Genomic DNA, 12,897 nt, shown 5'->3' with positions numbered 1-12,897 from the left:
AAAGGAGTGAATTTTGAAAAAAGTCCAACTGTTTAAAAATTAGAAACTGGTTGAAAACTCTTTGACTGAAGTTATGCTAAACATACCAGTGGCATTAAAGAGTTAACATTAAAACCATGACTAATACCTGATAAATCGAATCTAATGAATAATATCTGCTTAATATATCACATACAGCAGCAGAAAAATTTAGCATATCAGTGCTAGGGATACCCTGGCAAGGAGAATAGCGAGTACAGAAAAGTGCATTTATTTCTACTAGATTCAGTTATCCATTAATAAAATATTATAGTGATGACTCTACGGTAACAATAAACAGCCTTAGACACTGGGAGCAGTAGGAATAGAATATTTAGAAACAGAGCAGAAGAATTTACAGATGAATAATCTGACTTTTGACTGCTAATCGGGCAAAGCAGGAGACATCTACCTGGAAAGTGAAAAACACATCTTGAAAAAGATGGGACCTCCTCTTCAGGTCCAGCCCAAGGTAAGCGTTCGCTCCGGCCAGTGCTAGGGAATGCATGCTGCCGCTCCCCCTGCTCCCCAAGGAAATACACAGAGATGTGTGGAGAGCTTTCCCTTTCCTGCTCCAAGCTGAAAATGTTTAAAGGGGAAACCTTTTTCTATGAGGCAACCAAGAGCGAGCCTCAAAGCACAGATTCATGGAGAGAAGACAGCCATTTGATTCAAGTGCGCTCTGCTGATGTTTCCCCCTCCCCGTACCCAAGTGTTGCTAAGCTATCATGTTATGTGATGTTCAAAGCTATCTGTAGGCACACTAACCCTTTGTTCCGCAGGGCAGCTGAGTTGTTCCCATTGAGAAAGAACAAACTGATGCTAGATAGCCTTCATGACTTAAAAAACATCACCAATATAAATAGCAAATCCCCTCTCTAAAACAGGTCTTATCTACGGCACAGAGAAAGGCAAAAAGTGAAACCTAATCAGGCTGCAGTTCTTGTGTTGGTGCACATACTCCCATCGACTGCAAATGGCAGCTTTCACCACAAACTTAAAGCAGTCAGATCAACAAGTCCTCAGCACCACTTCCAGAGTATCTTCCGTGAAAACATCTTATTGCTGTGCACGTGTTCGATAAATGAGGAATATGTATGTGCACGTACTCCACAGATGACACCCCCCTTGTGCAGACAGGGACATCATCTTTCCTTTCACTGTTGACCTGCAGTATGCATGAGCTATTGTAATCAGTATCAAAAAATGTGAAAAGATGCTTTGTTAAAATTAAAATCCTTGAAGCATAAATGAAGCTATCTGTTTAACACCATAAGCACTAAGCATGCTGATACTGATACTGCTGATAGCACAAATACATCTTAAAGTATTAAATACAAGGTGTCATTTAGAATAGCAGCATATATTTCTGTGAACCCCCAAAACTACGTAAACTTCTTAGACTTAAAGGGAAGAAAGAGACAAACAGTTGTTATACCCTTCTTCCCTTATACAGTTAAATGCAAATTCTCCTTTACAGTCATATTCCTGATATCTCCCTGCATACACAGCTGATACGCCACCTACTGCAAACCCGAGCTGACAGTCGGAGCAATGCTAGCAGCATTTCCATTCCAACATCGTGCCGGAGCTGAATAAAGGTGCTTTTTTTTAAAAAAAAAAACAAACCTCTTTGCAAGCTGACAAGAACAAAGCAAGATAGCCGGCTTTTTGTCCTAGCTTCGATAATGGAGAGAAAAATAAACAGAAGAGAAAAGGAATGTGAAGAAAACCACAGCAACTCCGAAGGCTCTGAGCAAGACAAGGACTATAAAACGTCTCTGATTACTCTGAATGTTGGTGGCTATCTGTATATCACACAAAAACAGACACTAACCAAGTATCCAGATTCTTTTCTGGAAGGGATCATAAATGGAAAAATAATGTGCCCATTTGATGCAGATGGTCATTACTTCATAGACAGAGATGGACTCCTTTTCAGACACATTCTCAACTTCCTACGAAATGGAGAACTTCTTCTACCAGAAGGGTTTCGAGAAAATCAACTTTTGGCACAAGAAGCAGATTTTTTCCAGCTTAAGGCACTCTCGGATGCAGTGAAATCAAGGTGGGAGAAGGAACAGCTAGCATCTCGAGAGACTACTTTCCTTGAAATAACTGACAGCCACGACCGTTCACAAGGACTTAGAATCTTTTGTAATGCTCCTGATTTCATTGCAAAAATAAAATCCAGAATTGTACTGGTGTCCAAAAGCAGGCTGGATGGATTTCCGGAGGAGTTTTCGGTATCTTCAAATATTATTCAATTCAAGTACTTCATAAAGTCTGAAAACGGTACACGACTGGTACTGAAGGAGGACAATACCTTTGTCTGCACCCTGGAAACTCTTAAGTTTGAGGCTATAATGATGGCTTTAAAATGTGGATTTAGACTGCTGACCAGTCTGGATTGTTCGAAAGGATCAATTGTTCACAGTGATGCACTTCATTTTATCAAGTAATCACAAAGGCAAAGGAAATGAGCATGCAGCCAGTAAACCTCCTTGACCTGCAGCCTCCTGGCATCACAAATAATGTATCTAACCAGCCTTGTACCACAGAGCTCGGCTGCTAATCAATTGTTGTGAGCTAATGGTATGTAAATCTCATAATGACATCCATGTCTGGTTTAACTTAAGCTGAATGAAAATTTTATGCCTGAATTTAATAAAAACTATCTGCTAAACATTGTAAATACAGATTGAATGCTCTATGCTATTTGTAATACATGTTTTCTTGATGCTGTCTTTCAACCAGAGAGTCTAGCTGAATTTTTGTGTACCTGTATGACTAACATGAATACCCCTAACTGCTCTGCTAAACAGCAGTGACAGTATTTTCATATAATAAGCAGGCTTAAAATATGTTTTGCTTATAACAAAATCAGAATGGATTTTAACTGGAATAAATGATTTTCAATGTTCATTAGTGTTTATGCTAATCTATTGTACTGAATTTGCAAACAACGAGATTGCTAGAGGGTTTAAAATTAATCAACTTTAAAATAAATGATTTCTCAACTCACCTAAAACCACATTCATAGCTGTGTTAATACATAACAATTGCCAAAAACATGCAAACCAACCAAATAATGCTGAGAGGGTTAGTTACATTATGGGAAATGAGTTGAATCTGCACAGAATGTTAAATTTTCTAATTGCATATATATATCAAATGGCTAATAAAATATTTGACAAAGTTTCACATAACAGGTTTCTAGTAATGACATCCTACAATGCTAAGGTCGCTGTTTCCTACTAATTTGTGCTCATAAGGACAGGGAATTAACAGAGCCCTTGCTCTGCACAATGGTTTACTAAAAGCAACTAGTACTATTAGTTTTGAATAGACCACCTGCTGGCATTTAAGGTGCATCACTCCAATAAAGAGAATAAATGCCTTTTTTTCTCCTCACCTCCACTATTTATCAAATCTTTTCACTTATGTTAAACAAAGTTTTAATAGCTTCTATGAAACAGCTGTAACTATTTTAACCACAAGCACTACAAACCAGTCACTTCGCAAAAGTGGACTGAAAAATCATCACAAAAGGCAGAAAGAAACTGTACTAACTCTTTAAGTATAAGCTTTGTCCATCGCTGAACCCAATCATTCACAGCTCATATGAACCCAAAATTCAAGTAACATGGTATTAAAGAAAGAAAGAAAAAGCAACCAAGTAGTTTCTCAAATTTCCCAAAATGCCAACATCAATTATGAACAGAAAAAAGCCCACTAAGAATGTCAACAAAATGCAGTACAACCCATACTAGAACTGACAACCAAGAAGAACAGCTAACACAAGGCAGGCTGAGGACAGTTTTCTTGCAGATTTTAGAGGAAACCAAGTCATTCTTAGTAGTAGTGACTGGGAACTCAAATGCAAGGTCCACTTATCCTTCAACATGAAACTATTTCACTTGTAACATACAATAGGTGTTGTTAACTAGGTCTCTCGTCAGAGATTAATTAAGAGAGGGACTCTAGATCTCCAGACCAGGCAGCAGTGACTGAAACACACTCCAATATAATTTTATTGAATGGGGAAATCCAGCCTCTCCAGAATACTCCATGACAATGAACCCACTGTCTAGAAACTACAAACTTTTCTATCCAGTCCCCATGTTACATACTTAGACATCGTAAAAGATGTGGTTCTAAGTTGAACTTTTTCAAACTGAACTGTTTAAAAAAATCAGATCACATTATGTTTCAGGCATAGAAGATGAAGAACTGTTCATGTATCCCAAAACTTCTCTGTGTGTCCAAATGCATCAACTATCTATAAACAAAAGATATATAGCAAAATACAGTTCTTTACATACATCATCACTATGTGTCATTCTTTCCCCCCCAAGATATCTTCAAAAAAATCCTCCTTAACCACTAATCTTGTGGTGGCGAGACACGGGCACAGGTTGCCCAGAGAAGCTGTGGCTGCCCCTTCCCTGTAAGTGTTCAAGGCCAGGTTGGACGGGGCTTTGAGAAACCTGGTCTAGTGGAAGGTGTCCCTGCCCACGGCAGGGGGGTTGGAACTAGATGATCTTTAAGGTCCCTACCAAGCCAAATCATTCTATAAATCTATGATACAATAGGACTTCTGCAAAAAAGTAAACGTAAAAGCTCCCTTAAAAGAAATCCAAAATCCTGCTGCTCTTGTAGGACAAGACTAGAAACGCCATTGCACAAAGCAATTTCATGAAAAGCCCTTTGTGGACACAATTCTCTACATGAGCAAGAAAAAGGGACAAGACAATCTAAAAAAGCTCCCCAACTAATCTACAAGTTTTAAAGAAGAATACTCTTAGTGCTGTCAAATACACAGACTGCATAAGCACAAAGTCTGGAGGAGGCTGTTGCTCCTAGAATGTCAAATCATCCATTTTCACTTAAATGCTTTTGGTTATAACCTTCACATGTAATGAATCTTTGACTGAAATTTAAAATATTACTGCTGTTGAAAAAAGAAAAATCACAAAAATCAATTTTTATTTCAAACAGTTAATATACTTACATGTTAATTAAAATATACTGGAGTTGCTTGCCTTTCAGTTGGGCTCTTGGGATGCTCAATATCAAGAAAACATTAACACCTTAGTATCAGAAAGCAGTACCAGTTTTTCATCATTGCAGGACTTGACTCATGAAAAAGCCATTGAGATTTTTATGCTTCTGTATTTATTATAGAAAATGCTTTTGGATTATAAGCTATTCACAAGCTGATAATCACCGGTAAAATTCAAACCATCTGAAATATCTTCTAAGAATAGGCTACAGCTACTCTTAAAAGATTTACTGGAAAGCTTTTATTTGCCAGGCCTTTGTTTCAGAGTACCTACTTCTCTCTTAACCTGTATAAAAGTAAGCACTTGAATCTCTTTTTTGTTTGTTTTAAAGTGAAAAGTGTACATCTCTAATCATTAGTAAAAATAAATGTTTTATTTTTTAAACTCAATGATTCATTACGTTAAGCACTCTTCACTGCATTTTTTTATTTTCATGTAGATAACACTGACATCTACATCATATATGTAAAGTCATCTGCTGTAACGTTAACTTCAATATTGTCATCTTTTCCCATTTTTATGGACACTCATGCATTTCTACAAGTGTCAGGGTTTGAAATTTTTACATGCCATCTCTGATCGAAGGCATTTCACTCAGCTGTTTGATTCACGTAGCAGAAACAGAAGGAAGACGAGGGTGACAGAATCATTCTCTTTCCTGTTCACATTAAACAAATCCATAACTACATTGAATCACACCATATCAGCTACGCTCAAGCTAGCTATAAACCTGAATAATTTTTCAAACCAGGGTGGGAGAGTGTCTTGCTTTAGTATATGAATGTGAAAAACGTCCATACTGTGCATAATGTTTCCTCTTTAATCCATAAATATATTCAATATAACATAAATACATATAGATTCAGTCACTCAGGTAGATGCTTGCGTTCCACACTCACAGGCTGTGCCAGAAAAGGTACCGAGTTATGCATCAGTTACCTTTTCTTTGTTTTCTTTAAGGTTGAAAATTGCATATTTAACACTACTATGACAATGAGAAAGCTGCAAAATCAAGTGCTTAACTCGGAAACACTAACAGCTGTTCTAACAACATTACTTTGAATATTATGTGCATGAAAAGTATTTCTACTTATCTTTCTCTCATTAAGAGCTGGATCACAATGAACTTAACCAGAATATTCCTACAAGTATCACGAAAAAAATGGCAATTTCCATAATGTCTCTGATGATCTTCAATTGCACAAGTAGGAATAAAAAGGAACTTTTTCCCCCTTCCCCAAGGAGGCACTCAACCTGCTCCCACACAAGTCAGCTTCTCTTGCCTACCTGCCCATCCTCTCAGGTGAGAAAAAGGGCCACCAGACAGATAATTCAGAAGGGACTGAGTGAGCTGAAGGCAGGACTGACCTCCATACACTAAAAAATACGATATCTGCCCCTGTGAGTTTCCTGAATGACTGCTCATGACAGAGCAGTGCCAAACTGACCAAAATACCCATTGTATTCCTTCCTCCCACATTTGTTCACCCATCTTTTCCACTGGTGGAGAAGCCAGTGGCTCTTTTATCACACTTGGCAGTACACTGGCATAGTTATCACCTATTTGTTTTTCTCCTACATATGGACCAAACATAAGAGTGGCCACACTACGTCAGACTAAGGTCTATCTAGCCCAGTGTCCCCTGGTGACTGTGAACTGTTTCCATCCCCTGATCCTTCACATCTCATGGCAGAATCCCCATTTTTCATCTGTTGATCCTCACATTCTTTGCCTTATCTTGTCTTCCTCCCACATCATGCAACTAATTCTCTTTTCTTTTTTTTTCTTTTTTTTTTTAACCATACTCCTCCTTTTCATCAGGAGAGCTGTAGAGCTTCGTTAGGGGGCAGCAGTCTGACTCAAGAGGAGAAACAGTAAAGACAGTGTCCAGAAGCAGATGCCCAGGAAAGGATATAAGAACCAGAAAAAAACATACAGGATGATGCTCCCTTGAAGTACTCCCTCAGTTTCCAGCCACTTACTGACCAATGACTTCTAGAGCTAGACATGGTTTCTTGGAGGTAGCCCTGATGCTGTGAAACACAGTCAAATTACAGCTCCAACTCCACACCTTCAGTAGCTGCCCACCACTGACCAGTGTTTCACAGCATCGTAATCACACTACTGACATTTTCAAACACTCATGTCTTATTTTTAATTGTGTTTTTGCATTTATACCCATTACAACTCTGTGAGTGACAATTGGTCACTTCTCTACAGTAGTTAATATTTCTTTAGATCCTAAAGGGGAAAAAAATGACATCATTTGCAGCAATCAGTTGCATTGTTATGCCACCTCTTATTTAAAAGCATTACAAGGTTTCTATTCACTAAGATGGAAACAGCTTAAGAAAATTATCTTCCTCCTTCTCTCCCCATTAGTATACAAGCAGAATAAGGACAGGCAACAAATATTACAATTTAATAACAGCAGTGCCTCATCCATGAATTTATTTGCATAGAAGGGTCACGTTGCCCTAATTCTGTTGACTAATGAATCAGGACTGGGGATGAAGAGGACAAGTTAACTTGGGTCTATGACAAAATAAATAATATTTTCTCAGGTTAGAATTATTTCATCTTTGCTAGGTGACTAGGTGCTGACCCTAAATTTGTCTCCCGTACTGCAACACAGGGCAGAAACTCTTAAGACTGTCAGGAAAGCAACTACTGGTTAAAAAACTAGACATATTTTCATCTGGAGAGATAGGCTTGCATAATTTACTAGGCTGAAACAAAAGCAATCATTAAGGCATGATAAATTTAAGATTAGAAAATTAACATTACGGTTTTTAGTTACTTTTGAAATAGACATTCTGTAAGTCCTATGTACCGGTATATCACACAGAATATTGCCTCAAAACATTGCCTCTATAAATCACCATCACATTCACAATAAAATGACAGAAAATGAGAAGCACAGCAAGGACTGGGGAAGGTAGGAGGGAGATGTATAATGACACCTGAGGAATGTGGATGAGCAAGCACTTGGAAAAAGAAAGCACAGTTGCCTTGCTTTCTGAAAGAAATTGTATAATATCCTGTAGAACTAGACAGTTGATTTCTTTTCCTAAAAATGTGTGTAGTAGGAGTGCCACACACAGCTAAAGCAACAGTCTCCAAAAAGCTGTTTCTATCTGCACTGGTAACAGTTTAACATCATTGCCATTATCATTTAACACCATGTTTGTTCATTTTAAGCTTCAGAAAAGAATACCATTCTGCTGCTTCAGAAACAAAAACATTCACAAAACTGGTACAATAATTATAGCTATGAACAGCTTCTACTCATTCAAAACCCAGTTAGGGAATGATGACATGCAAGTTCAACACATTAAGGATTCAAAACCAAGTAGTTGGAAGACTGTTAAAAATCAAGCCATTCTGAAGGTCTGTAAATTTCTTCTAATGCTAAAAATTACTACAGTATTACCTTGTTTACTGGTGGTGGGACTTTTGGGGACATAACCTCAGTTTACACAGTTCATGAAACCCACAATCTTTCTACACATCAAAGGGCAATTCCACTGGTTCCGCCCTAAGTGTTATTTTGGATATCTGAAAAACTAGATCACTACACTTTTCCAGGATACATCTTTTTTGCCTTTGACACCACCTCACCCTAAGCTTTCAACAGCTGTTTTGTTCCAGGTATGTAAAGCCTGGCCAAAAGGAGGCAGCAGGTTTTCTTGCTCACATCTCTGGAAGGGAGATTTGGAGTCCTGTGTAAGGGGGTGGCACTTCACTAGCCACAGGAGCACACCAAGGAGATGAGAACTCAGATTTAAAAGCCCAAGGCTGCTTGCTAGGGAAATGTTCCAGGAAGATGAGGATCGAAGGGGCTTGCTAGAGCCATGGGCCTGATGCTCAGGGAAACCTGTAGTGCTGGACTCTGAGCAGTGAGGATGGGGAGGGAGCAGTGTGGTAAGAGAGCCTACAATACCTGAGCACCACGAGAGGAAAAGGAGGGCTGAGGGACTCCAGGTAAGTAAGTGACTATCATCTTGGGTCCCTGGGTTTATAGAGAAGGCACAGATGCCAACACAGTGCAACACTGAGGTTGTACAACACGAGTAACATCTAATTATCCTGAAATTACTAAATAAAATAAAATAAATTTATCTTTTGGCTTTTCATATGTCAGGTTTCAGACAGGCAATTTTCTCTTTTTGCAGAAGTCAGGGGAATGGAGAGATTCACTTTTTTAAAAAATTAAAATAAAAAAATTTAAAAAACAGAAAACCTTGAGCTACATGTCTACTGTTGCAACTGCACAGAAAGCTGCTTGTCGTGTCAAAGGAGGTTCTTGATTTTGTACCACAGTGAACAGATGAAGAAAAAAAGAAAAAAAGTAACAGGTCAAGAGGTGGGTACAGACTCTCTCAATTAGAAAAAATTAAGCAAACAAACTATCAATGAACAGGCTAAGCATCAAGAAATGTAAACAGATCAAGCAACTGTAACACCAAACCCTGTCATTTATTGCCTCTCTACTACTTAAATAAAGCCTCTGGCAAGTATTAGGGATAAAGCAGTACATTTTCTCAATGCTGAATCTGGTAATGTCAGAGGAGACAAATTAAAGGCCCTGCAAACCAGTCTGATAAGAATCAGCTAAGTAGAGAAAATAGGTACTCTCAAGTTACGAGTCTTATCAATACTAACTTTATCTAAGGCCTGCAGCATTGTCAGGTCTTGTGACATTTCCAACATATTTTCTAAAATGACCAGCAAATAATATTCCTTACCAACAGGGCAGAAATCTAACATGTAGGCTATTTTAATGCCTTCTCATATGATAATAAAAGTCTACCTCTGTAAGACTTTTCTGCCACACACAGATGATGATTTTTGGGTTTGCCCTGAGAGTACGGTGCAGAAATCCCTAAGACAACCTGCATGAATGCTGTAGCACAGCTACATACTGCTACTGCTCCTGTATCACCACAGCTGTTGACAAGATGCTGGGGCTGGAAAAGCTCAGGAATAACACCAGATGAGCTCTGCTAGACTGTTTCCAGACTCAAGTATACAGAAAACTCAGGTCCTACCTACTATGCTGCAGCCTCCAGTGCTCTTGCAGCTGCAGTTAGCAAAGGCAGAGGTAACACACAACCTTAGAAGAGCTGCTCTTGCCTTTGCCTTCATTGCCTTCCCCCTCAAATATTACTTCCATGATTAAGAAGATGAAACTTCAACTATCGCTGATGCAAGATGTGTAGTAACAGTACAGAACTGGGGAAAAAAAAAATAGGGGGAAAAAACCAGGCAGAGCTTCAGAGTAACAGTACTGAATCAGACTAAAGGTCTGCTTTGCTCAGCATTGTTGACTCCAGCAAAGTGGCCAAAAGTGGATATCCATGAAGAAGCCTAAGGACAGAGCATCCATGTATGATTCTCCTACTGGCTATGCATCCCAGTGTTTCCCAAGCTTTTGTATCTTGGGAACTCTTAAATCAGATGTCCTCTCTATCTTAGTGCCCTCTGGATCTTCTTTCACATACCTCTTTGGTCATGTAAACCTTTAGCAAATACCACCTTCACATCCACATCTTCTCACAAGGAATTCAACAGCTCAAATACATTCTGAGTGCAGAACCACCTCTTTTTATTTACTCTGAAACTGCCTCCTGCTAGCTTTACATCTGCTACATGTCAGTCTTGTACTGGCCAAGGCAGCAAGCATTTGATCTTGCTCTGCCCCTTTGATCCATCATTCAAGGCTCTAATTTGCAATACTGCAAAGGTTTGGACCCATCAAATATGATCATGCTGGTAAGTGGGTGAACTGCAGTAATCAGCGGATTTCCTCACAGAAGACAAACACAATTTGTGGAGTCACAATCTGCGATGCCAGGCATGACTGGAATTCCTGGGATTTCTCGAAAGTCACAAGGGAAGACCAAGAACTCTGATGCAAGCCAAAAACATGTTTCTGCTTAGCACAGTACTTTGACAAGCTGGACACGAACAACACTGAAGGACAGGCTCATAGCATTAACTCCCACTGCTTTATATCAGGTTCTGTTCTCAGCATAAAGACTGCATGACAATCAATACATATATATCAGTGCTGCTCAGGCAAACAAAATTTTAGATATTCATACAGTATACTAAAATAAATAGCCAGACCATAAGGACACTAAGGCTATTTATTCAAGTTCTTAAAAAATATAACTCCAGTTAGTGTTAACCTACAGTAAATCCATATCCTTTTTGCTGTCCTACCAGTGCACCTTCCCTGTTTTCTACAATATTTATTATAACTAGTATGACAGACTTTGACTACATATACCTTAAAGCAGGAATTGTTGCTTATTTGTGTGTTTTAACAACTACAAGTGTTGTCTCATTATTGACTGTGGCTCCTGGAAAACTACTGTTGCATTTAGCTGCCAACAAAACCAGTTATATTTCCAAGACAAAAACTGTTTCTGTGGCTTGCAAATGGCAGATTCTATAACTAACTTATCTTCAACACCGAGTTTCAAGCTAGTATTTAAATTAAGAATTACTGTTTTATTCCTCCTGATGGTAATTTTTCAGTTAGTTCCCCTTTTGAAGTATAATTAATATACACTAACCACTTATAGAGTGTGAAATCAAATGTGCACTTAGCAGTTTTATACAATCCTGTGTCATAATGTAAGAACTCTGTGCCTTCAGCAAAAAATTGCTGATTTTACCACATGCAGTTCAATGTTTATCTAAGTGCTTACACTGAATTTCAATTATTCCAACACATGTATAATCAACTTTCTTTACTGCGACATCAAAAAATGAAGCAAGTGTGATCTACAGACAATTCAAGCATTGTATATTTGTGTCTGCAAACATGTACATTCACAACTGGCAAAATTTTAATACCAGGTTCACAGTATATTGTCTGTATCAGCTCTGATAATTTATTCCTTTTAACCAAAGACAAATCAGAAATGGTCCCAGTGGTGCCTCTTCCTTCATTAGAAGGCATCTGTACTACTCACTGGCCAGTTTAGGGAAAAAAGATGACTAATACCTTGTCCCAATCATGTTAAGTACTGATGGCTACTATTTGCTATAAACTTACATCAAAGACTTTAAGAGATGAAATTTGGATACAATGAGTTCAACTGGCTTGAAGAATGTTCAGGAATTTCAACTACTAGATTGCATGTAACACTCCCCGATATACACATTCTTGAAGAAAAAGGTGCATCTGTAGTTTGCATACAGAGTTGATATACCACTCCTGCCCCTGAAAGCAACACTATGCTTTCAAAACTACATTGTCCAAGTTAGGCAACAGTATAATCAGCTGCTGTCTATGCAACTTTCATTTAACACACTTCCACAAGGACAGTACCTAATTACATTTGCTCTTACATAAGAATGCATTTCTTTACTGTATCATTCACAGCAGACTACAGAAGCTTGGGGCAGCAGCTTCTGGGTATTTTTATTGGGGGGTGGGGAGCAGATCACACTAACTGGCACAAATGCTTGGTTTTCACAGCTTCTGTCACCACTGACAGCACTTACAGGTAGGTGCAAGCAAAGCCATAAGCAAACAGGAGCTACCTACACATATTTGGGTTTAAATCACTTGCTTATCATCATACAGGAACAAGCAAAGACAATTCTCATTTCTCTTTTCCTTTAGCCGAGTGAGTAATTTGCTATATTCCTTTTATGTTTAACATAAACTAGCCTTCACGCGCTAAAATCACCAACCACTGTTTATCACAAGCACTAATGAAATTTATTTCTGTATGGAAAAAGTGAGCTAAAATGATAATATGCAAAAGGAGCTCAAATTTAGTTTAGATAAAC

At 38.4% G+C, this 12,897-nt stretch overlaps 2 protein-coding genes across 3 annotated transcripts in view; one reads left to right on the top strand and one right to left on the bottom strand.

The window, feature by feature from the left end:
• The window catches only part of GTF2F2 (general transcription factor IIF subunit 2), a 92,815-nt gene that overhangs the window by 59,138 nt on the left and 20,780 nt on the right, over positions 1–12,897 (bottom strand). The window lies entirely within an intron of this gene.
• Positions 451–2,865, top strand: KCTD4 (potassium channel tetramerization domain containing 4). The gene is made up of 2 exons (XM_074931425.1): positions 451–490; positions 1,499–2,865. The coding sequence occupies exon 2, from the start codon at positions 1,707–1,709 to the stop codon at positions 2,478–2,480; it is 774 nt and encodes a 257-aa protein (XP_074787526.1). The 5' UTR covers positions 451–490; positions 1,499–1,706; the 3' UTR covers positions 2,481–2,865.

The sequence above is a fragment of the Athene noctua genome, chromosome 1 (genome assembly GCF_965140245.1).
Source record: "Athene noctua chromosome 1, bAthNoc1.hap1.1, whole genome shotgun sequence".
Classification (NCBI taxonomy): domain Eukaryota; kingdom Metazoa; phylum Chordata; class Aves; order Strigiformes; family Strigidae; genus Athene; species Athene noctua.
This window is presented reverse-complemented; position numbering and strand designations above follow the sequence as displayed.